This window comes from Notamacropus eugenii, chromosome 6 (assembly GCF_028372415.1).
Source record: "Notamacropus eugenii isolate mMacEug1 chromosome 6, mMacEug1.pri_v2, whole genome shotgun sequence".
NCBI lineage: Eukaryota > Metazoa > Chordata > Mammalia > Diprotodontia > Macropodidae > Notamacropus > Notamacropus eugenii.
In genome coordinates, this window is record NC_092877.1 from 84313102 (window position 1) to 84340430 (window position 27329).

Here is a 27329-nt window from a genome sequence, read left to right on the forward strand (position 1 = left end):
AGGTGCATAGAATTGGATAAAAAAAAAGGATGAGAGACTTGAGTTTTAAGAGACATAAATTAACATAGGGAATAAAAAGATTTCTTTTTACTCATTGGTTCCAGAAGCTTTAAAAATTATGAATTTTAAGCACATGCAGAAAACTTAGCAGAACAAAGTGCTGTTGTCTGATTTCTCACTTTTATTCTTTATATCCCCAAATATCATATTTTGTTTAAGTCTAGAGAAGCCTAATATATATTTTAAAATATATATTTAAATAAATTATATTATTACATAATATATTATAATATAATATGTATCATATTACATAATATATTATAAATTATATTATATAATATACAATATATAAATAAAATATATTTATATAAATTAAATAAATTCTATAAATGTATTAAAATACATATATATTTTATGCAAATGAGATAATAATAATTTTCAAATAGATCTTTTGACAACATCTCAATGAGAATGGTAGATTATAATCATATATATATGTATATATATAAAATCATTATAATCATAAAGTGAATTTTTGGTCAGGCCTATGTTGGACAAAATGACCTCCTCCAATACTGAGGCTGTGTGAGGTTCTGTTTGTCTATAACATGTGGAGACAAATATGATAATTTGATTTCCCAAATTAATATTTGAAATTTAGCTCCAGGAAATTGATCCATAATTCTGAATTCTAAGGTGAAACAGCAGAATTTCTGAATGGGAATTGAAGCCCTTTGGTGCTTGCAACATCATTTATATATGGGCTGTATCTCCTGCCTTTCCCAGAAAAGTTTAAGGAATTGAACAAAGATCTCAACCTTCTCAAATTTTTCTTAAATATTTTAATATTTGAAGAAAGGAAAAACTGGAGAAGAGAGACCAAACCTTTCTTCTCCCCAATGCCTAATGCAGTCTTTGGCAATAAATCTGGAGTAATAGTGTTAATTTGTTTATGCTGATGAGAAAGGGTGGATTTTTACCACCACTTAGCTTTTGATCTTCAAGTGACTTTACACCAGTCTTCCTTCTCCTGGCTAACCCTACTACAAGGAGACCAGATATTGGACAAATAATGCTAATGTTGCATATTTCCATCATTTATTATTATTTTTTCTATAAAGGAAGTTATAAATAATAGCACATACTAACTAGTATTCAAATAGCCAAACTATATTCCATTAGGAAAACCACCTAATTTTCTTTGTGTTAAATATTATCCTCTGCTAAAGACCTATCTGAGTGCTTCAATGTAGTTTAGAGGCAGCTGGACTCCTGAAGGCTATACCAGTGCAAGTTCTAGCAGGTTCTGTTAGACTCAAAAGGCTTATATGCTCCTTAACCAGCTATCTACCTCGCTATGTTCAGGATGCTGGAGGTGTTGATGAATAGGTGATGAATAGCTTTGTCCATTGTAATTCACAAGGGCTGTGTGTGACCTTGGACTTAGCTTTGTTTCATTTTAGTTTTCTCATCTGAAAAAATAAGAAATTGGGATTAGATGAATTCTAAGAGCTTCTCCTGCTGTAATTCCATGATTCTGTGATCTAATTGATTAATATGTGCAAAGTGCTTTGCACACCTTAAAGCACTGGATAATTATTAGCTATGATTGCTAATGTGTGAAAGGATTTGCAATTTCCATTGGTGTTAAAATCATGGATCCTTGACACATTGAAGGATGAGCCTTGGGACGTAGGGAGGAATAAAAAAACTCAGAAAGAAGTAAGAAGAAAACTGTTGCCCTTTCATACCTAGAATATTTCTCTTATTTGGACCAAAGGGGAGAATCAAATTCAAAATAATCATTATATACTTAAAAGTACTTAGGAACCCTGTCACAGAGAATCCTATAAAACATACTCAATAATCCTACCAGTCAATCAACATTTATTAATCATCTATTATATTCCAGGCATTCTTTTAAGCGCTGGAGTTACAGGACACAAAATGAAGCAAAAGCCTCCTCAAGGAGCTTTACAATGTAAGGGGGAGACAACTTGTAAAAGAATATGTTCAGAATAAGCTATACACAAGATAAACAGGAAATAATAAACAGAGATGAAGTTCTCAAATTAAGAGGAGCTGAGGAAGGCTTACAGGAAAACAAAGTATTTTAATGTGAACTTAAAGGAAGCCAGGGACACTACTAGTCTGAGTGGAGGAGGGAGAATATTTCCAGCATGAGGAACAGCCAGAAAAGATGCCCAGAGCAGAGAGACAGGGACAGATAAAAGTGTTTTGCTCTGGGAATGGTGTGGGCAAGGTCATGAAGAACTTTGACAGTGAAAGAGAGCATTTTATATTTGATCCTAGAAACATTAGTGAGTCACTGGAATTTATTGAGTAGGAGGATGACATGATAGAATATGCACTTCAGGAAAATTGCTTTGGTGGTTGAATGGAGAATGGATTGGAGTGGGGAGAGACTTGAGGCAGGCAGACACATCAGCAGATATTACAGTAGTGCAGGTGCAAGGGGATGAGAGATACACTAAACTGGTGGCAGCATCAGAGGAGAGGAGAGGACATATTCCAAGAAATACTTGCCAAGATGAAATAGACCGGCTTTGGCAACATATTAAATGTGGGGGAGGGGTGAAAGATAGTGAAGAGATCATTACTTTTGAGAGTCTCTCTATAGTAATAAGGCAAGTAGAAGCAGGGGAGTATTTGGTGGGAGAGATGATGAGTTCTGTGTTGGACATAATGAGTTTAAGACGTCTACTGGAATGCGTACTTCTGAATGTCTGAAAGGCAGTTGGAGATTGCAGCTCAACAGAGAATTTGGGATGGGATAGTTAGACTTGACAATCATCAGAATAGAGAAAACAGTTAAATAACTCCATGAGAGCTGATGAGATCACCAAGTAGAGTAGTAGATGGGGAAGTAGAAAGTAGATGAAAAAGAGAAGGCGGATCTAGCAGACAGAAGAGTAGTCTGTTAATACAAGAACTCTGAAGTTGCCTATGAAGACTACCTTTTTTTGGTGTGTGGGGAAGGGACACAAAATTATAGGTTATTCAAAGTAGTGGTGTATTTATAGCTTGGTTGAATTAGTCAGTTAGTAAGTATTTATTAAGAGCCTATTTATTATGTTCCATGCACTGTGCTGAGTACTGGGGATACAAAAAGAGATAAAAGACAATCCCTGCCTTCAAGGAGCTCACCATTTAATGGTACAGCAGACAGAATTGAGATGGAAGTCTGAAATTGAATTTTTTACAAACTTTAAGGGCATCTACTTCATCCTATTCATTCTTATTTCATTTATAATTACTATGGGAGAATTAGACTGGTTAGACACAGTGTCATTTGTGAAAATGGTTAGGATTGTGAGTAGGGATTGCAGTTTCAAGAGGAGTGGATTCAGTTAAAGGGCTGCACTTGAGGACCTAGAGGGCCAAGTGTGGCTTCGAGGTCGCAGGTTCCCCACCCCTGGTTTAACATATTGCCTCCCTCACCCTAAGGTTGAACTAGATGATCTTTGAGGTCTTTTCCAGCTTTAACATTTTATAATATGTGTCATTGGTTCAAGAGTCAAAAAGAGATGCAGCCCTATTGGTGCCCTGCTCTGTTCCTCTGGGCTGTTCTTGCAGACTGCAGCAAAGCAGCTCTGACTGTGTAATTTAGCACATGGGTTTACTGAGTGCATTCAGCTACTTATAGAGCTTTCTAGGAGGGTGAAGCAGCAATGCAAAGCAGGACATGAGCTGAGACTGATGACTATCACCATGCAAAAGATTCCCTTTGCTTCTCTTCGGCCCCATGAGTTCTGGTGGTGCTTTATATATGATTAATCCATGCTTCTCTCAACAGAGCTAACTCCTTGGAATCGACACAAATAGGTTATTAGCACAGTGGTAGCACCCAGCCACTGCTTAATAAAGCCTTCTTGGGTTCAATTGATTTGGGAATGTCTTTCTTACCATTTATTTGATTTGAATCTTCTTTTCCACCCTTCTCATCTAACTATGGGAAATGACTCCCTGCAGAATTTACAGAGCCCCCAGGGGAGTGAGTCCTCCTGGAAGGGTGCAGCATGCTTTCACTCTTCTTCCTGCCAGCCTTGCCAGTCTTTGCCGTTCTATTCACACCCTTCACTTCCTGGTGTTAGCACCCTCTTGCTGTTGCCACCAAGGACCCAGATAGATATGTAAAATTTCTGGATATTTTGAAGTCACAGTGGGATGGGGAAGGGAGTGGAAGAAAAGAACCAAACAATTTTTCTTATTAATTCTTTTTTCCTATCAGGAAAAAAAACATGATGGCAACTCTTGGGGATACATACATACATACATACATACACACATACATACATACACACATACATACATACATACATACATACATACACACATACATACATACATACATACATACATACACACATACATACATACATACATACATACACAATTTTTTAAAGCATTGCTCAAATCACTGTACTTTGGAGACATATAAATGTAATACGTGTAGTTGATTTACTTCTACAATTATGCTTGGAAAATTTAATTTAAAAGCGTATAATTTATTCAGAAAATGGTTATACATTTACTAATTAATTCTACTGTAAATTTTTGTTATAAATGGAGCTTCAAGCTGCTAAGCTTTAAACTTTTTATCCCTTCATTTTAGCCAGTTTATGAGATGCATGCAGAGACTTGAAATAGAGGAAACTATCAATATTATTAATACCAACCAAAAGACCATTATTATGTGTGAAGAATTGGGTGTCCTCTATGGTGTTTGACATTTATTTTTAGAAAAGTAGCAAAAGGAAGAACAAAGTGAAGGAAATACATTGACCATATTACTTTAGTCACTGTCGTTTGCAATCTCAGCATCATCTTCAGCACTTCTCCCATGTTCAATCAGTCCCTGAATATTGTTGGTTCTTCTGCCACGTTTTATAAATGTATTTTTCTCTAGACTCACAAAGCTTCTACCCTAACTCAGTCCCGTACTGCCTTGCTCCTGGGCTATTATAATAGCCTTCTAATTGGTTTTCCTGCCTCAAGTCTCTCCCTTCTTCAATTCCTCCTCCACACAGCTGCCAAATTGTTATTCCTGAAATGTTGCCAGCTCACTTTTCCAGTGGCTCCCAATTTCTTTTTGAGTAAAATGCAACCTCCTGTATTTGACATTTAAAGCTCTTTTCAATTTATTTCCAGCTTACCTTTACGTGTTTACTACACATTGTCCTACAGTTAGATTGATGTATTGCACCTTTAGTCAGGAAGATCTGACATCTGACATTGCCACAGATGCTCACTAACTATGCGATACTAGGCAAGTCACTGAACCTGTGTTTGCCTCTATTTCCTCATCTTTATCTCATGAGGATAGCAATAACACTTGAACATAGTAGGCACTTAATAAAAGTTAGCTGACTAACTTACTTCCAAGGATTGTTATAAATACTTATTTATAAAAATTTATAAATAATTATAAATAATATTATTATAAATAATATTTTTGAATATACTTTTAAAATATCCTACTATATATTTTTAAATATACTACATATACTGTAGATATTAATAGAGTGCTTTGCAAACCTTAAAGTGATAAATTCTATTCTTATCATCTTACTATTTTATCATCTCTGTTATTGTCATCTTATTGTCATCTCTTTTGCACATTGTATGCTTTACCCAAATATTTTCTCATACATCACAACATTCAGTCTCCTGTTAGCTTGTCTTCTTTACCTAGAATACACTCCTTCAGCTTTACATAAAATCATGTCTCCTCGGAGTACTTCTCAAGTACTGTCTCCTACTCAAGGTCTAGCTAGCCAGTGCTTTTCTCCGTTACTTTGTATCTATTTTGTATATATTTTATTTACTTATCTATATTCATATTGTTTTCTCCCCAGCAGAGTCTAAACTCCTTATAGGTAGGAGTTCCTTCATTTGTATTTTTTTATTTCTATTTTCTATCCTAATGCCTGGCACATTGTGAGCTGTAACAAATACTTCTTGAATGAACGATTCAATGAACATTGCCACATGGAGCATTATCTAATCTCTCATTTTCAGAGCCTTCAAGGTTAGCAGTTTCTGCTTCTTCTGATGATCTTTACAGACTTCTGAAAAATCTTTCGTTAGTTTAATGATTTATTTATTTGTTTTGAATATTTCTAAATATAAGCCTAGTTCTTACACAAAAGCATAAGACAACTTCTGGCTTCCAGGAGTTTATTATACAGTTTAGGAGATAAGTATCAAATGACAATAGTTAAATATGAAAATTTTATTTAATGAACTCATATTTTCTACCTATGTGGTCTTAGGTTAGTCACTCTGTAAAATGAGAGAGCTGGATTAAATGACCTCTAATTACCTTTATAGATCTGATTCAGATTCAGATTCAGATCAGTAGATTTTATAACTTGTATGTGGAAGAGTAAAAGCCAGATAATAATTTTGAGTACCTTATATCTTCCATCTATGAGTTATGTAAATACTGTGCTTTAAACAGCATATATCATCTTGGTCCTCGTAACAACCTTATAAAGTAGGTTCTATTTTCATTCCCATTTTACAGCTAAGGAAATTAAGGATGAAAAGCACAAAGGACTTGCCCAGTGTTTCACAGCTAGCAGTTGTCTATGGAAGAATTTAAATTCAGGTCTGCTTGATTCTGGGTCCGATGTTCTATCCACTGTGCCACATATGACTGCACAATGTCAAATGCATTTAGCACAGTGCTTGCTACACAATAGGCACTTAAAAATGTTTATTGATTGACTAAATATAAATGTGGATTTTTAGAACTTAAAGGAAACTTCAAAAGTTTCTAGCCCAACCCACTCTTCATATTACTAAATTAACTGGGGGATAGGGGGATGGACAGAGACTAGAACCCAGCTCTTCAGATCCCTGTGAAATCAGCTTGACATTAGAGCAAATCAAAGCAAGAGAGATTGTTAATTACCATCTACATAGCAATCATGGTTTGTAGAAGGGTGTAGCACAACCCCTACCCTCAAAAAACTTGCAGTATATTTGGGGAGACAAGAAATCAACTAGCAAAAAATTGAATAGCAAAACATGATTCACATAATTACCATTTTAAATAGCATGTTTCATCAAACACATTTTCTTACCTTACGACAGCAAATATTCTTTTACAATCTAATCTGGTCCAACAATGATTTATGCTATAGGAAGGTTCTATATGTTCCATTCATTCTAAATGTCAGATAATCACAAATATAATTTAGTTAATTGAAATACAGTGTCAATGGAAAACTGTGATCCTTCAGTTTTCCTCTTAACTTTATATTAGTCCTTAGACAAAAGATTATATTATGTATACATATGTAGAGATACATATATACAATACATATATATATATATTTTATGGAGAAATGGAGGTATGCATATATGTGTGTGTGTATATAAGCATATGATTTAGTTAAAAACTGAAATATAGTTGCATTTGAAAATTTTGATACTCCATAAACAGTGTCTTTGTTTAGCTATTTAGCTATACTGGTACTTGAACAATTGGTTTTATACATACATATATATATATATATACATATATATGTGTGTGTATATACATATGTAGACACAGATGATAGATGGATAGATAAATAGATAGACAGATGACAGATAGAAGATAAATACATGCATCCAGAGTATCCTGAAAGTCTTAGGACAGTTTTAAATATCTTAAAATACCAAAGTTAAAATGTATCCAAGTTTTCAATTGTAATTCTGTTTCAGTTTTTGAGTAAATCATAGGTGTATATATACATATATATGTGTGTGCATGTACACACACATATTTAAGCTTTTATAGCTGAAAATTGCCCTAAGACTTTTGGAACATCTTGTGTAAATGTGTCTGTACTTAAAGCCACTGCTGGGTCTGTATTCAAAATCTTTCTGGTTGATAGGACCTGCTGTAGTTTGTGCTTGTCCATTTTGAGAAGGTGGTCACATCCACATACATGAGACCTCAGAATAAGACTTTAGTGGATATATGAATTAATACGCATTCATCAAAAGTCAATGTGCCAGATACGATAGAAGGGCGCTATCAGTTAGAATTTCCATATTGCTTGTGAAGAAGGCAAATACAATGGAAGGTCACTGAACAGATCATAGAGGAGATGAGCTGAAGCTTTGCCTTAATGCACCTCCATCACTGTTGATGATACTTTCTTATGCTTTTGGATCTTCTTAAGTGAAATTGAGGAAATGTACTACAAGAGATGGGCAAAAAAGGTCACATCATATAATCTGTGGATTAAAAAAAATTAGTAAGAGAAACAAAAAAAAGAGAGGCATATATGTGGAGTTACCAGGGTAGGAAGAAGCTGAGGAGATTACTCATGGATTCTAAAGGATTCAGTATGGTCAATAATGGTATGAATATTGAGCAAATCCTGCATTTAATGCATGTGCTTGTGTATAGATAATATAGAGCAGGGGTAAAATAAGTACGAAAAACGCAAAAGCACTGTAGAAAATCTGAATGGATATGTCTGATAAGTAGGTCTTCAAATTTTCCAATTTTCTAATAAAAATATCTTTAATTTTCTTTAAAATTAAAAATGGTAAGATGACTTTAAGTTATGTACCTATCACTTAGGCCTAATTATATGAAATAGCATTTGAAAAAAAGTAATATATTTGCCATTTCCCCCAGGAATTTCATTTTCTTGCTAAGACAGTAAAATTCTTAGGGAGGATGGCACCTTATCATTTTTGAAGACTCAAATTATTTAATGCCATTTTTTTGACAAGACTAAATAGGAAGAGTCCCTGTTAACAATTGTCATTATTGCCACAACACCTCTTCTAGCATTTCCTCTTCTTTGCTTATCTATCCCCTTTGCCAAGCCCTGAAATATGTCATTTAGTATTATGGGCAGTGCCATCTCCACCCAACGTTTAGAACACTCCAGATTCTATTTCTCTCTTTCTGTGCCATAAAGTTTGAGGAAGGAGTTTTGGAATGAAGGATGCCAACTTGTCCCTCCCCTTAACCTTTAGTTTATTTCTGCAGCCACAAAATAACAGTTTCAATCTTTGTTTCCTGCAGTCTTTAGGAACTCCCTCCTTGTTGAAAGCTGGGGAAAAAATAAGCAGAAAGATTATCCATGTTCCACTCCCTCTCTGTTGGCTAGTAAGGCCTGTATAACAAAGAAATGAATTTCGAAAACTAAATTTATTGTATAAATATTGTGGGAATTGTTATATCCTAAGAAATTCTAGGGCCAGATTCTGGGCTTTTATTTCTGCAAAGAAAAGAGTATTCCAATTAAACCACCAATAATAGAACTGGAGGTTTTTTCTTTTTAAAAAAAAAAATAAATTTTATAGATAACTAGGAAGCTAGCATATTGATATTAAGAGGAAGAAAATGTGAACCTGAATAACAAGGTGACACTGAGCAAAGGGGTTTTCAGGAATTAGATCCCAAATCTTTATCACTTTATCAGCCTCTTCTATATCTTTGGCTGGCAAAGTTCCTTCCAAAGTTGGTAGAATCTCTGCAGAAGGAAGTGAGAATCATGCCATCTGCCCGTTTCTCTAGCTCCAAAGTAGGGATAATAATACTTCCTTCCTGGACTGATAAACTGTATACAATTCTTAGTTATGCGTGATTCTGGAAAATGGGAAAATCATGGATAATTGACATCTACAGAAAAACCATAAACTCCATTTTAGACAGTATTATTAACCATTTCCTTACCATGCCTTCCCAGGAATTCCTAGCAAAAAACTAAATGATATGGTAAACAATTTTGGAGTTTCAACTACTTTCTCTTCCTCAGGTGACTGTCTTGTGGGAATATAATGAACAGTAATAGCCTGACCACATAATGTCTAGTAAGGGGGGAGAGGAGCAAAACAACTGTATATTTAATAAACTGAATGATGAAAGCCTAAATGAAAGTGAGTTGACAGTATAGTGTATAATACATAGCTAGCTAGCATTTGTGGAGTGCTTCTAAGATTTGCAAAACATTTTGCAAATATTATTTCATTTTATCTTGACAACAATTCTAAGAATTAGATGCTTTTATTATCCACATTTTAAAGTTTAGGAAACCAGGTCATTCATATTAAATAACTTGCCCAGAGTCATACAGCTAGTAAGTCTCTGAGGATGGATTTGAACTTGAGTGTTTCCAACTCCAGGCTCACCTCTATTTACTATAACATCTTGCTGTTTCAATATAGTTTTAAACCATAGGCTTATATAATAAGATCACACATTTAAATTAGCCTAACTTCAAATAATATCAAATACTTGTGGGCAAGCAAATGCAAGAAGCACTTTCAGTTAATAATGATTTTAAAAATTATTGGAAATGTCAAGACTTCTAGAACTTAGAAGTTCTTAACAATTTTTAAATGAACTCTTGGCACTCTGGTGAAGCTTCTAGATCCCACCTCAGAATAATGTTTTTGAATGCATAAAAATATATTATAATGCAAAGGGAAAAATATCAAAATGTGGTTATCAAAATGTTTTTAAAAAACAAGTCTCGGTTTCCCAGATTAAGGATCCTGGACTTAAACATCTTTGTTCCTAAAATTTCTTACATTTCCCCTATTTTGACTTCTATATGCCTGCTTCTTTGTTATCCATATGACTTTTAAAAAATCTCTAATATTTGTGACTTGATTGGGTATAGAAGTCCAAACCATACTTTTAGGATGTAGAAGTTTCTATAATATTTGTTACCATAAATTTACTTTCTGAAATTTATTTTTTTGTTATAATCGGCTATATATTTAGTAAAAAAAAAAAAAAAAAAAAACAACAACAACCCAGAACTATACCCTTGGAATTCTAAAAGTCTCTTGCAAGATCAGGTACCAAAAGGAAAAGATTACTTACATACCAAGATGATATGGTGCCTGTGTTAAGCAGTACTGTGCTATATACGGCATTACATCCAATATATCCAGAGAATATCTTCCAATATCTTCCAGAGAAGATAAGCATTTTATGTCCTGTTTCCCTAATAAATGGTTTCATCCAAAGCTCTGATTGATTCCTCCTACCTCTTCAATGTTTTCTCTTTTTTTAAAATAGTACAATACATATTTATTAAAGAACCACTACTTTGTGCAGAGTGTACTGCAAGCTCTGGCCCATATCTACCAAATTCACAAAAAGGAAAAGCCCTTAACATTTGTCTTGGTCTTGAAATGAGCTTTGAGTAGAAGTTGTAGATTTCTAAAATGCTTAAAAATAGGACCTAATTGTATTTGAGGTCTCTTAAGGAGTGATTTGGGCTTTCTACTTCCAGAAGAATAATTATTTGTTGAACCATCACTGGCCCTGGTAGAGAGTATTTTCAGATTAGGAGAATGCTTGGCTCATTAATTTACACAATCTAAACAAAAGGTTTCTCTCTTAAAAGAAAGATAAAGGGACAATTACAACACTACCAGGTCTTACTCCATGATTCTTCCAAACAAGATGCTGTTAAGTATTTTATGACTGAAAAAGAGAATCATTCCAAATCTGTTTAATGGACATAACTAAGTGAATGGCAAAAAGGTTTTCAGACCATTCAAAAGAAAGAGATAAGGTCGACACAGCTGTATGTGTTTCAGATAAGGAGATGATTTATGAAGAAACTATTGAAGTTAAAAGGGGAGGTAGGCATTTGAAGTTCCCAATAAAGTTGTCTGTAAGACACAGAGCAGCATTCAATAAGGAAAGAGATTTAACCTGAGGTTCTTTCCGATATATGGCATCCCTTGGGCCTCATCCTTGAGTAAATAAAATCCCCATAAAGGCATTGTCATTGGCTCATAGAAATGGATTGTGAAAAGAATGTACCCTCACTTCCCTACCAATGCTTTTTTCTCTCATTTATTGTAAATAATCTGTAATATGATGGTCCTGAATTCTGAATAGTACTCTTCTCAAAGGACAAAACAAAAGAAAATAAAAGTGTCTTGTATTCTGGTACTTTAAAAGTTGGAGAGATTTAGCTGACTCGGATTTGAAGACAAGCAAGATCTGTAAGATATACCTGAGCATTTCACATGATCATTGTTCATTTTAGTCCCTGATATTAACTAAACAATTAGATTGTAATTGAGAATGGAAAAGCGGGAACATTATTGTCAAAAGTCCCATGTGTACTAAAGATTCATCTCTGTGCTTGCATTACCTTATCATTTAACCAAAAGTGCTTAGTTTCAACTTTTAAAAAAATCATTAAAATGATATGATTTGGATAATTGCTTCAAATCTCTACTACACTTTGCCCATGTGGACTTTATCTCTTATGTATATGTTGGATGAAAGGGGATCAAAGCAGGGCTTCCTTTCCCATGTTCTTTCTAGAAGCTACTATACTGTAGCTTTCTAGGTACATTGCTTTTGGGGTGAGATATAGAGATTGCTATCTCTTTTTAAAAGTATTTTCTCTTGGACACTCCTTATTAGCAGTGGAAATAATGTTGTTTTATTTTTTTTAATGACCTGCATGCTTTAGAGCATTTTACTTTCACAATCACTTTTTTACTGCTCAGAGAAACATTCATATCATGAATTTTGTTTGATTTGCAAATTCCATTGGCTGTGCTGTTTTATCAGATAGAGATACCTCTTAAGGATCTGAAGTTATGAAATATAGTGACTTTCTTTGTATTCAATTTCCCTGCCAAGTGCATTACATGTATTATCTTATTTCATAGTCTGATAGCTATTCCTTAATGCACAAGTGGGCAAAAGTATCCCTTTTTGGAAAAAAAAAAGTCTTTTATTGTGTCTGTAATAGAAATGACCAAAAGTCATTATAATTAAAAGAAGTAACAATAACTTGAGTCCCAAATCTAACTATGGCTAGGTATGAAGAACAGGTGTTTCTTATATGTTGGTACATGCAGTTAATAACTTTTATGCCTGCCCAAGTATTTCTAATGGTAACACCATAGTATAGGGATTTGGGGGTCAACTGTACAATGAGAATAGTAAGAAAACAGACAATCCAAGTTGTCTTGTTACCCTTGAGATATAATAAGAATAAGGGAAAGAACTGATATATTAAGCTCTTTACATATTCTATGGAAGATTTTGAGGGAAAATAGAAGAGTTGCCTAGAATAAGTTAGCATGAAAGGGGTAATTATAGATCATCAAAGTATCAAAACAATAGCATAGTAATTAATTGTTACTGTTATTTCAGGGGGAAATGTCCTTGAATGATAGAGAAATACTTGCTATATCATGGTCTGATTTATCTGACAAATACAGTGTTTTATGATTATGGTCAGTTAGATGATTTTACCCTATGGTGGTCAAATTGAGGTCTTAGGAAAAAATATGCAGATGTATATGTGTATATACATATGCCTATAATCATATATATTCTAAATAATTATCCTATGACAAATTACTTTAAGAAGTCAAAGAAAAAAAGGCCCACCTCATATCGGAACATTCGTATAAATACTCTTTGTGGTTGCAAGAATTGTAAACAAGGTGGGTGCCCATCAATGGGGGAAATGTTTGGGGAAAAAAACCTTCTGGTGTGTGAATGTAGAATGCTATTATGCAGCACAAGAAGACAAATATGAGAAAGAGAAACTTGGAAAGGTTTATATGAACTCATGTAGAAAGAAATAAGGAAAAAGAACAATATACACGGTTATAATAATGACGATGAAAGGTTGACTAAAAACCCCTTGAATATTGAGTAACTATATAAATAATGTTAGTCCTAGAGAAGGATCATGAATCATGATAGTGAGACAGACTTCTTTTTTCATGATAAAGAAGGAAGATCAGAGCAGAATGATGTTTTCACTGTAAGGTGGGGTTATTTGATCAGGGTTTTTATTGTTTAATTGTACATCTTTGTTGCAGAGGAGGAGTTAATTAGAAAGATAGGGATAGAAGGCTGATGTGAAGAAAAACATGTTGAGTAAATCCTTGCTATAAAGAGGAAAGCTACTGAAATTTTTTTCATTAAGACCAAAGAATCAATTAGTCGACAACCCTTAGTCTATCTCTAGACCTCATCGCTAATTGCCTCTTGGACTCTTTGAACACAACATCCTATAGACAGCTCAAATTTAACATATATAAAGCAGAACTCATTATCTTCCCTCAACCCATTCTTCTTCCAAATCTTTATTTCTCTTGAGAATACCACTATGCCCTAGGTTATCAACTTTAGGATTATCCCTTACTCCTCACTTTTCCTCAGATCCAGACAATGACCAAAGCTTGCCATTTCTACTTGTACACCATCTCACATACACCTCCTTGTTACTCACCTACTCACTTCAATCATTACATCATCTCTTACATAAACTATTGGAGTGGCCTCCTAACTTCCACCTTGCCCCTCCAGTCTTTCCATACCTCAATCTATCCTCCATAAATCTGCCAAAATGATTTTTCCTTAAGGGTAAATTTGACCATGTTGCTCTGCCACTCAATAAAATCCATTGCTTTCACATTACCTCTAGGATAAAATATGAACTACTTTTTTGTAGCACCTCATAACCTGGCCCAAACTATCTTTCTAGCCTCATTGGGTTACAGTCTAGACAAAATGACCTCCTCGTTATTCCTCATACACAAATCCATTACCCATCTCCATACTTTTCTCACCTCTACCTTTTCAAGCAATCACTAGCTTCAAGATGAAACGAAAGCACTACTGTCTCCATGGAGAGTCTTATTCCTCAACTGTTTCCACCCTCTCTAAACTATATTTATAAATAAACTATATTTACTTTGTGTTTATTCTGTGTATATTTGTATGCATTCTTATGGTTACCACCATTAGAATGTCAGTTCCCTTGGTGTCAGGGATTGTTTTATTTTTGGTTTTGTGTCTTGTTTTTTATTGATTGATTATTTGACATGTTAAATCAACCAATAAACATCCACTCAGCAAGTATATTTGCCACTCTTGTCAACTGGAAATAAGGATATCCACATAGAGGAGCAATGGGGCTTCATCCCTTGTCAGACATAGTCGTAGGCAGGAGTTTTAAATGAATTGTTCCATCATCAAACCAAGTCTAACTGGTTTTAGAACAGTAGCTTCTTGTCAGTGCTTCCAGTGGGGGGAACATTGTACCTCATCCATACAGAACAACAGGAACTTCTTTTTTTTTTTTTTTAGGTTCATAATTATTAGGCAATAAAATACCTATTGATCACAAAAATCTAATTAAGATTTTTAAATGCCACCTGAGAACCAAGGGATACCATTTTGGCCTCTCCCCACACTCAGTCTACTTCTTTGCCTCCTTATTTCCTCCAAAATCAAATACAAAACCCTCTTTTTGGTATTTAAAGCCCTTTACAGTGAGGCTCCTTCCAGTATTCTTATTCTTGATTTCCCTCTTCAACCTAACTGTTCTGGGGACATGTTTCTTACACATGACATTGTCCTTCCCGATTCCATCCATGCCTTTGGGTTGGCTGCTCTCTATGCCTGTCTGTAATGCTCTCCCTCCTCATCTCCACCTGCTAGCTTTCCTGGGATCCTTCTAGACTCCACTCAAACCTGACTTTCTACAAAAGGCCTTTCTAGGTGATCCCCTCCTTCCACTGAGTGTTTTACCTCTGAGATTACTTTCTATTTTCATCTTTTACTAACATTGTCGTTTTCATGCTGTTTTCCTCATCAAAAAGTGAGCTTGTTGAGAGCAGGAAGCATGTTCTTTGTATCCTTAGTACTTAGCACATTTTTGTTGTTTAGTTTTGTTCAAGTCTTCATGACCCTCTTTGGGGTTTTCTTGGCAAAGATACTGGAGTGGTTTGCCATTTCCTTCTCCAGCTGTTTTTATAGATGAGGAAACTGAGACAAAAAGCTCTAAGTGATTTGCCCAGGGTCATACAGCTAGGAAGTATTTGAGGACAGATGTGAACTCAGGATATAATGTAATTTATTTTAAGAAACTAATTCAAGACAAGTATCATTAGAATTCAGGTAAACTAGCATGAAAGGGATTGTAACATCATCAATAGAGGACTAGCCTTAGAGTCAGGAATACTGCATTAAAACCCTGCCACTGACACACATTAGTTATGTGACACTGTATAAATGACATTTACCTTCTCTGATCTGTATTAGTAGAGAGAGTTTGCTCACCTGCAGTTCTCAGTACTGATAAGATCATAAGGCTGGGTGAAAACGTATATTTATAATATAGTGTAAACTTTGGAAATTAAAATCCAAACTGGGTCTCACAACTGCATTATGATTTACAGTACTATTTACTGAAGCTTCATGAATCACTGAACCACCATAAATTTTTGAAAAACACTCCTAAAATATAATGGAAAGTAGTTATATAGCTTTGGCCTGAGGAGTAATGCCTCTTATAGTATATATCTTTGAGGGAGCTTACGGCTGTTTTTATAAACTATCTCATTAGTTCTCAGAGTATTTCTGTTAGTAAGGAATAGATATTATCATCTCCATTTTACAGATGAGCAGCCTAAGGCACTGAAATAAGAGGTCAACAGGCATATACGAGGTCATGTAGAAAATCTATGTGGTTGCTGCTTAGAATAGAATTTTCCTTTTTGTTTGTTTTGACATCATTCTTATCAAAAATCTCATTCTACAAGTTTAGTTCATCTTGTCTGTCTCTCTCTTTTTGTCACCCTGAATTTCATTCTTTTCTTTCTGTAACAGCCCACCTAACCTTTTTTCACCTCCTTATTCCCCTTTCACCTCTATGACTGGTTTCCTTCAATTATTTCCTCTCCCTGAAGTATCTTTAACCTCTTCTTCTGCCTTGTTCCGTTCCACAAACACAAAGACATTGGTTTGGCTACGATACTCCTTCTAGCTATCATCCTATTCCTTTCCTTCCATAAGTAGATGGTGGTCACAATGTTGAACAGGACTGGACTCTATAGAACTGTATTCATCTCTTGTTATTGACATTATTAGATCTTTTATTGTTTCTCCTTTTTATGTGTATATAAAGATGATGTTATTATTCTTGACCCTTTCCTCTGTGATTTCTTCCTGGAAATTATTGACCACTTCTTCCATTTTTTAAAAGTTATGTCTATAGTTTTCAAGGATATGAACTTGATTTAAAAAAAAACAAACTATTTTTCTTTATTTCCTTCAAAGATCAATTTGAAAATTTTGGTTAGTTTAGAGTTTACTTTCACATACATTCTTCCTATAGTGTTATTTGGCCTTCATTTTAGAGTTGGAAGGGTCATCAGTCAGGAACATCATTCATTTTATAAATGAGGAAACTTAGGTTAAAATGCTTGCTGATAAATGGTAAATGGTAAAGCCAGGAGTTAAAGTTACATTGTCTGATACCAAATCTACTAACCCTACAAGCAGTGATCATTCATGGTCTTTATGGGATTCATTCTGTCCTCTACCAATAATTCACTGTCTGATAGTGGGAAAAAAAAAATAGATTCTCTTAAATACTATCTAATCAACTGTTCACTTTGCATAGCCCAATTTTACTTACAAAGTCAAGACATTCAGTGAGAAGAAGATGAAATCCCTGGCATCTCCAAGTCCTTTGCTTTCCCCCCTGGTTCTTCAAAGCCACTTTTGATACCTTCTATATTTCCCTTAACCTTAACATTTGTTCTCAAATATATCAGTGGAAGTGGGCAGCGGTAAGTGAAGGGGTCAACCTAAATCACTTCTGAGTCTCCTTTCAATGGAATATATGAAACCATGAAATTTTAATAAGGTTTTTGCACCCCATCTTCCATTTCTCAGATACATGTCTGTGCCTTTGATGCCTGAGCCACTCCTTGTTTTCACCTCTGCCTCGTTAAATGCCTTGCTGACGTCCAGACACACCTCAAGTACCATGTCTTAATTGAGGCCTACCTGATTCTGCCTGTTCTAGTGCTTCTCTCCACTGCCCAGATAATTGCTTTGAACGTATTTTATTTTTCTGAATATATCCTCTTCTCCCAAGGGATAGAATTACCTTTAAAGATGGAAAAGGATTTCATTGTATTCCTTGTATCGCTAGTACCTAGCAAAATACCTAGCTATAGGAGGTGCTTAAAAACATGTTTTGAAAGAATGATTGAATGGATGTTTTCTGGGAGGATAGCACTACTCCAGGTTAACTATGTAATGTCTGTATCTAGGTCATACTTTCCTCCTCAGGAGGGAGGAAACAGCTCCCCTGATGAGTTTTTCCTTTCTGAGGAAAAAAAAACAGAATTTCTGGTGACCTTTCTGGATAATAATTTCCATCATTTTCAATAATTTCTTCAAAACTTTCATCCCTGCTAATAAAAGAGTAGTGGAATATTTCCCAAGCACTTTATCATTTTCTTTAGGAAAGTTATTTTAAGAACAAAGAATGAGAAGTAGCCTTTGACATAACAAGTCACATAACATATCCTGGAGATTATTGGAATGGGACAGTGGCCATTCTCAGTTCCTCAATCTCAAAATGCACCACAATCTCCATAGATTCTAATTCCAAACTTTCCTGAATACTGACTGCTTTAAATGGTATTGGGTTGTGCCTGACACTGAGAAGTGATGCTTTTCTACCTCCTTTTCTTCATTCTCTCCTACTTCTTAGGTTACTAAATCTATGAAGTGTAATAATAGAAATAGATGTGGTGTCAATCACTTGTTTACTCACACAGGAGTGCGCGCACACACACGCACATATACACACACACACAATCTATTTCCCTTTTAGTCTTCAGTCAGCATCTACTGGCAAATATAAATAATATGAAATTAACATCATGGCTTATGTTGCATAACCATAAAAGTATGTTTAATATATCCATTATATTTCTAGTTGGAAAAATTTGTGTTGAATTATTTTGTATCATGTTTCCTAAATGTTCCTTTTTCCTCAAATTTTAGATTGGTATGCTGCCTGATTTGTTGCTTAGTATTATAGTCCAGATGAAAGGATGATATTTTGCCACTGGTATTCAGCCCATGAGTCAGTGGTACAATGCTGCTATTGTAATGGATCTCTCTAATATAATATTGCAATTTGAGAGTATAGAAGATAGTTGAATGCCAGGCCTAGAGGCCTGAGGGCTACCCGAGTCTTACCTTACCTCTATCGCAGGTCTTCGGTTGGCCAAACCGGATAAACGTATGAGAGAAGAGACTTTCCGGAGTCGAACAAGGGTTAAGCTTTTATTCAGGGTCCTGGTTACAAGTGCAGGGGGAATTCTTCCTTAGGAGGGAGCGAGGAATCTCCCAAGGAGGCAAAGATCTTATAATAAGAGATTGGAAGCAGAAGTGTAAGTGGGGAGAGAGGGGGAGGGGAGAGCGAAGAGAGGAAAAACGGAGCCTTCTGTCCTGTAACGACCCCTCCCGAGCTAAGAGCACCTTCAGGCTTTCCTGACCATAATTAAGCTCTCCAGCCGCATAGTTTGCACCTGAATACCATGCCTGTTAGATAACAATAGGTGTGCCCAGATCCGAGACAGTCTCGAGGGGGATGCTCCTCCCATCACGTTTCTCACGGGAAGAGGCGGAAATACACAAGATTGCTCTGTCTCACTCCTCGATTCCCTGGTGTTATATGGGGGGCCTCATGAGAACTCTAAGATTTAGAAGTTCCCACCTTTACCTGCCCGAGACTGTCCACATGGAATTGAGCTTCCATCCCCAGCAGTTGAATTTTTCATGAACCGCTGTATTAAATAATCTACTTTTGTCTTTGAATATACATATCATTCATATACAGAATTTGCTTTAAAATAAAAGCATACTTAGGTAAAATAAAAGTGTAAATGAATATGTGTTTGCAAATAGGAATACTGCTTTAAAAAATCAATATTCTGTATTCTAGTGTGAACATGCTAAATGGTCTATTTCTACCACTGGCGTCCCCATTCATGTGTGTGTAGAAGTTTAGTTTTATCTTACAACTATTATTCTTCCCTCATCTCTCAAACTTAGTAATTTACCAAAACCTGTTCATTTGACCTCCACAATCTCTTACATGTATTTCTTTAATTTCCGCTATCACTAACCAAATGTACATCCTAATTCACATTTCTATAGACTATTGTCCCCTAATATTTTGACTTTATTTCCTTTCCAGTCTTTCCTTTAAGCTACTAGAATAATTATTCTCATCCCTGGATTAGGTTGTATCACCCAAAAGTCTTCAATCATGTTCCATTATCCACTGAATAAAGTTCAAGTTCCCTTGACTTGCGTTCAAGGCCTTCCACAATCTGGTACCACCCTATGTTTTTTATCTATAAATATGTAATAGGGTCATAGGAGTAAGGTAGAGTAGATAAAGGAATGTTCTTGAAGTCAGGAAGATCTGTGTTCAAATCTTATCTCAGACATTTGTTAGCTATGTGGCCATAGGCGAAGAACTTAACTCTTTGTCAGTTTCCTCATTTGTAAAATAAGAGGGGTGGACCTCTAATGTTCTGTCCAGTTCAGAATCTGTGATCTGATCATAGATTGACAAGTTGTCATGCTGCTCCCTGCGATTCACTCTACACTCTAGGCAAACTAAACTATTCTCTTTGTCTCTATCTCTGTCTTTCTCTGTGTGTCTCTCTCATCTTTCTCTTCTCCATCTCTGTGACTTTTCCCCCCCTTGTCCTCTTCACCTATGATATCCCTACTCATTCTTTTAACATAACTAAAATTCCCTTCCTTATGAAGCTTCCTTCCAATCTCCTAATTAGTAGTTATTCACCCACCCTTCAATTTCACAAAGTACTTTCATTTCTCAAAAGTGTTTTACCTGCATTATAGTTATCTATGTATGTGCCATTGCCTTATGCTAAGTTCCATAAAGGTAGGTGCCATGTTTTAATGCAGACTTTAAATTTTGCCTAATGCCTTGAGTAGTGTATGATTATTTATCAAATATAAATCAATCCTAAAAAATTTATAATCCCTAATTATGTCTTTAGAAAAATTATGCAATGACTGGATACTTTCCATTAAGAAACCTTATACTTTTAGCATGTGAGCTCTCAATCTATGAAAACCATCTATTAACATAAAGCTAAATTGTATCTATTTATATTTCATAGTGAATTATCCATTTGTCCTGTGGGCTATTCTTATATGTGTATTTCGTTGTGTGTGTTGTGTGTGTGTATGTGTGTGAGATTTTTTAAGGATTTCTTAGTTTGTATTGAATATTTTTTTCCTGAATTAGGGACAACAGAATCTTTTAAAAATTATTTGGAACAGGCTAAATAATAAGTTGATGAATATAAATTTTTAAAATATATTCCATCTCTTCTTCCATGATTTTTGCTATTCTGCCTTAAAATCAGTAGCTCTGTCTAACTCTCTGCAATTTCTCTTCCATGAAGTTCAAATTAAGAATGTAAGTTCTATATGCAGAGAATTATGCTGGGCATTGTGAAGTTCATTGACTTTTTTGACTTTTCCTAGAGTAATTTCTTTTCTTTTTACTTCAAGATGTTCTTGCAGTTTTAATATTGTACTGTTAATGAGTATTTTGCGATTTATATCCAAATTCCAGATCCACTGAATTATATTATTATCTATCCTGTGTCTGTGCATAGCGATTATACAGGAATCTCAGTGAAGTGGTAAATTTTAACTGCAACACTCTCAACCCTCACACCCCTCACCAATGATCTGGTCCCCCATCAAAAAATGAAATGGAATTAATCTGGCATAGTTTGTGCTTGATGAGGCTGTGATAACTCTTTATGATCACCACTTCCTTTTCAACTAACTATCCTTTGTATAATATATTCTAAATTACTACCAGAAATAAAAGCCAAGTTCGTTGACCTGTAAAATGCAGATTCCATTCTCATCTGTGGGTTGTTCTTGTTCCTTTTGAGAAAATATTTGCCCTTTCCTAAGCCTATGGCACCTTTTGCATGTTTTCTATGATCTTTCAGAGATTACTGATGGAGGCTCAATAATCATGATCACCAGTCTTTCAATCCTTTGGCTTAGTAACTTGAAATCACCAAAGGTAGCTGGGTGCTTTTTATTATCTCCATATTTATATCAGATTCCAAGTACCTATTAACTATTTTTTTAGGAACTTTCCAACACAAGGGCATTTTCCTTGGAAGGGAAAACCAAAGAAAATGAAGATCCAATTTATCACCATCATCACTCATTATCTCATTCACCCTGAGCATTGATCCTTCACATTACCTAATTCTTTTCTTTTCTCTAGTATAGTTAGTTTTTTCTTCTCATCTTTGACCTATCCAATCCATCTTTAGTAATAGTACCAAAATATGTAAAAATATGTAATAAGATGTAGATATGATCATGGCATTTCCATGCTCAAGAATTCTTTTTAGCCATTGATTACCAACAGTTGACAACTAGATGATACTATGAGTCCTGAGCCTATAGTTAAGGAACAGTTCCAATTTAAGCTCAGAATACTTCGATAGTGCGTGGATTCTAGCGTAGTCTTAGGACTGGCAAGTGAATGTCCTCACTCATGCCCTATGACCAGCTTATCTTTTCATTTTTTAAAATCTAGGATCAAAATTATATGCACACTGTTACGTTTAATATTAGAGTAAACATCAGTCTATAATGATCAGTATTTTAATGCATTGTCACAAAATTGCTATCAATTGTACCATTAGTAAAGCCTTGATAGTTTGTGAGACGTAAACACAGCCAACCGTGGACAATTTGTTTCTGTCAGAAGTGTTTTAAAAATTAGCCTTTTTTATTATGCAGTAATTTTATTCCCACCAGCTTCCATTAGACTGTGAGCTCTTTGAAAGCAGTGACCATTTTGTTTATTTGTTTTGTTTTTGCCTTTCTTTGTATCCCTGGTTCTTAGTAGAATGCCTGACACATAATGGATAGCTAATAAATGCATGTTGACTGGACTTGTTGACTTCCAAAATCACAGGCATTAATTTTTATAGAGAATTTATATGTTATAGTTATATCAGAAGTGAAAGCTTCTAAAATGATCAAGTATGAAATTGTTCTTGTATCAATCAAGATTTTTTGTGTGCTTTTATCTCATATTGCCGTTGCATAGTATGTTCTTTTTCTGAAAGAGACTTCTATGCATCCATTTCAAAAGATAACACCTAATTTATGAAATGTTTTAAAACATTTAATATTTTTTATTTAATTAGTAAGTTGTAGGCATTACTGTACTTAATTCATGTTTTAAAATCATTTATTTCAAAACCTTCACATTTAGTGACATTCAGAATCTCTTCTCTTGCAGCCATTTCGTAGAGTGACGTTTTCTGTTGTGAGTCAGCCTCAGGACCCCCATCAGGGGTCATTGCAGAGTTGCTATGACAGCGGGCTGGAGGAGTCAGAAACACCAAGCAGTAAGAGTTCATCAGGGCCAAGACTGGGTGCCCTTCCACTCCCAGAGGACAACTATGAGAGGACTACGCCGGATGGCAGTGTTGGTGAGGCAGAGCATATGGAAAATGGTAGGGACAAACACAACATTCACACACATAATCACGCTAGAGAGCCATAATAAGTAGACTTGTGGAAAGGTCAGTCTAAAACTAAAATAAAATAGCTTAAACTAAAACTATTTTATTTTATAATGATAAGGTTTGCTAAAAAGCAGGAATACCAAATAAGGGATCATAACTCAACAAATAAAATCAACTGAAATTGTTCCGTTATCTTAAAACTATTCCTCTGAAACAGTAAATTTGCTTATAAAAATGTCAGGGAAGCAGCCAATATGGAGGAAACAATCCAGGCACAATTCTTTTTAACAGAAACTGATCAAGGCCTCATGTACTCGTTTTCTACTATTCATTTTTGTCATGCAACTATTTCTTCAATCGCAAATGTCCAGTCTTACTGAAAGAAAATGGCAATGAAAACACCTTGCTCAACTCTCATTTTTCCCAGGGACTAATAAAAATGTTTTCAGAAATTATATTTGGCTTCAATTAGGTGCTAAAAGAGTCAGAGGAGGAGAACAAGGTTTATATTTTATTATGACAATCCTATTAGAGTTTGCCACTTTAATGCAATATTCTAATTTATATAGAAAGGAAAGAAACACCCTTTTATCCTCATATTATTGTGAAGTGTTGGATTCACATATTTTTTTACATTAGAAAATAAAGAGTAAATATTTAGTGAAAGTTTCTTTTAGGGCTTAGAATGAAAAAGAAATCATGTAGAAATTTATAACATTTAAAAAATTCTCCAGGACACATAATAGATTTATTTTCAGGCCATAAATGTTACTTTTAGTGTATGTCCAAAATAGTAAGTTTTTGTTAGTCTGTGGAATGCTGAAATTTTGATTATCTTTGTAATTATTACAAATGTATGTATATATACATATATCCATATGTATATATACATATAGATAGAAACGTGTGTTTGCGTGTAGGAGAAAGGAGAATGTCAGGTATTTTCATGATACTACAAAATCACAAGTTGGCTTTAGATGAGTTCAGTAATTGGCTTAATACTTAGTGATTGTCCTTTCCTATTCCGTCCCCAAATTGAAATAAAACTGTCCTTTAAAAAGTATACTGTTTTCTGTAGCCAAAATATGCAAATTAAGAAATACATTAGAAATAAAAAAATTGATATATTTTATATAGCAACTTTGAAATTGGGCATCATAGTATAGAATGAAATAACTGACCAAGAGTGAAATTATTATTAAAGTTAATTTCATTAGATAATTACCTTGACAGCATTCACCATTATTGTTTGGCTGAGTAGGTCTGATCTTGGATCTAATGATTGATGATCCATGTTGTTTAATTCCTCAGGGTTCAAATTGGCATTTTGCCTTATGGCTACGAAGGCATGCTTATCTGTGTGTATGATAGTGTGTACTTATATGGGCAGAAGGAGTTTGTTATGTTGGTGTTTTTTAAGTTGAAGAGGCCTTAGGAGCCACACTTGATAGATTTTAAGAGGTTTTAATTTTAAATTGAAATGTGGGTGACTGTGTAGTTATATTGGCAATCATCTGGACAGTGATAAGGTTCCTGTGGAAAACTGTATCACATATATAGCATATTTAGAGGAAGGCAGCATTTATACACACTTTATGAGTCTGAAATAAAATTTTAATCCTCGCCAATAGCTTTCTTTGAACATAAAGATTTTCTTAATCCACTGAGAAATCTATAAATGGCAAAATATTCATTTATGTTATTTTCTTTCTTTGAAAACATTTTGTTTCATTAGTAGACAGATTTAGCCTCTTCACTATTATAATCTAAATCATCTTCAAGTTAATTTGACAGTTTTTAGTTCATGTGTGAATATTCAACTTCTTAAAAAAGAAGAAAAAAATTAGTCACCTAAACATAACTATGTGCCTCATGTATGTTATGCTTTAGAAAGAATGCCATAGAATAAGTAACAGGTGAAAGCATCATTAGGTGAAATATTTAATCTGAAATGCTTCCCAGGGGACACTCTCAACTGTTTATTAAAAACCAAAAAGGCACAATCACTTTATTTTGAATCCTGACAAAAGCGGGGGCTTTCATTATGAAAGTGATCCTTCTGGCCTTGAAATTTCGCTGTTGCTTTTGAAATTCTGGATTTACATAGTGGCTTGTCATCTGCCTTGCAGAAATCCATTTTAGAAATGTTCTGTAGGTAATGACAGAAGGAGAAGTGATGCACTTCAGTTTCTCTAAATGGAGCAGTTGACATTTGAGGGAGAGTTTTGCTAGGTCCAAGTTTTCAGATTACTTGTCTAGTTATAAAGTACAATTGAATTGCTGAAATTCTGGTAATTTCATCTTCCATATTAATGGATCATTCTGACATAAATAGAATTGGAACTGAAACCTGTCAAGTATTCATTTGTCATATTTAATTGGAATCCAGGTAATCTGGAGTGTCTTGCTTGGTTAGGTTTTAATCAGGATTTGTATTGGATTTCCATTTGGATTTTCCATGAAAAGACCATTTTGGATGCTGTCCTTGTTCCTAATTGGTATTACTTCAAATATTTACCATTTCATTCCAACCTGTGTGAAACAATGCCATTATAACTAATTGCTTTGGTTTTATTTTCATTTTAAAATTTGAAAAGATAATTTATAGCACAGTAGCATAAGTGATTATAATGGCACAGTATGATGAGAGATAGTACCTAGAATCTTAGAAAGGTGAAGGGAATAAATAATGAAGCACAATCAGAAATCAGAGGTCTTCTTTTGCAGCTTCTCATTTAGCAGAATTCAAGGAGATGCAGAAATTAGACTAGTAGGTTCAGTTCTTTTAAAATAAACTATATACCATGTTACATGTCATATGGATATTAAGTGCAGAATAATGAATTAATTCAATAAGCATTCCTTATCAGTCATGCACCTTATCAGACCCTCTGCTAGGTGAAAGGGAACAAAAACAAAGCAGTTCCTGTCCTCAAAGAGCTTACGTTGGAATGTTCTTGTATTCCATTTATCTTTGATGGTAGAGGATGACAAGAGAAATGTAACATGATTGCTTGTAACGTGAATATGAAAATGTAACATCAAGAGATACGTAAGGTGAAACAGATCTCAGTTGAAAGAAGGCAGAAAATCCCAGTGCATAATTAAGGTTAGATGGCTTTGCACAGGGAAAGTATCAAACTAAAAGACTAAATTGCCTATCAGTTTAGTAACACATTTAACATCCTTCTTCCTTTCTCTTTCAATCCTTCTCTGGTGGTATCACAGTTTTGAAGGCCTGCACTCTTCCTCCATCCCTGTGATCATGTCTGTCCCTTACCTTAGACATGCACCCAACGCTAGTGTTCATACTCTGGTTGGTGATAATATGTTAAATCTGAGGAGAATTGCAGTGGGAGTCAGAATACCTGGGTACCAGTTCTTTGCTATTTGATACTAAAGAAATACTCCCCCTACCTGAACTTTGGTTTCTTTATTTAATTAGAGGTTTGGTGTCTAAGATTATTTCTAGCCCTTTCATTCTGTACTTTCCACTGAATCGATATTTATCCTTGTTGTATCTCTTCTCTATAATTCTAGGCTCTCTGTATCTTCCATGGTGAGAATAAGCCAGACTGATGAATTAATGTGGCTAGGCTAAAGGAAACTTAAGACCCTTTTCTTCTTTCTAATAGCATCTATGCAGATGATAAATTTGTGATTTGATCCCAATGAATGATGGAAACTTCTGTCCAAGTTGAAGGAGAGGTCAGAACACTAACAGAAAATATATTAGGGCAGATTGAGTCTTTTAGGAACTCCACTAAATTATATTGCATAAACAATGCCCTGCACATAGAGTAAGTGCTAGGTCAAAATAGTAACTGTCCTTTAAACACCTTCTAAATATTTATACCTATTCCATCCATCCTCATCTGCATCTTGGACTTAGTAGATGTTTTCTAGGTAAAGGA

At 34.8% G+C, this 27329-nt stretch overlaps 1 protein-coding gene across 4 annotated transcripts in view; it reads left to right on the forward strand.

Annotated features, from left to right (window-relative positions):
• PCDH7 (protocadherin 7) overlaps window positions 1-27329 on the forward strand; it is a 494834-nt gene that overhangs the window by 189527 nt on the left and 277978 nt on the right. For 2 of the 4 annotated variants that reach the window (XM_072620428.1, XM_072620430.1), the window contains exon 2: window positions 23187-23403. In XM_072620428.1, coding sequence (XP_072476529.1) covers window positions 23187-23403 — 217 coding nt within the window. The remainder of the gene's footprint in view (window positions 1-23186; window positions 23404-27329) is intronic. The other 2 variants (XM_072620429.1, XM_072620431.1) reach the window with 1 other exon arrangement.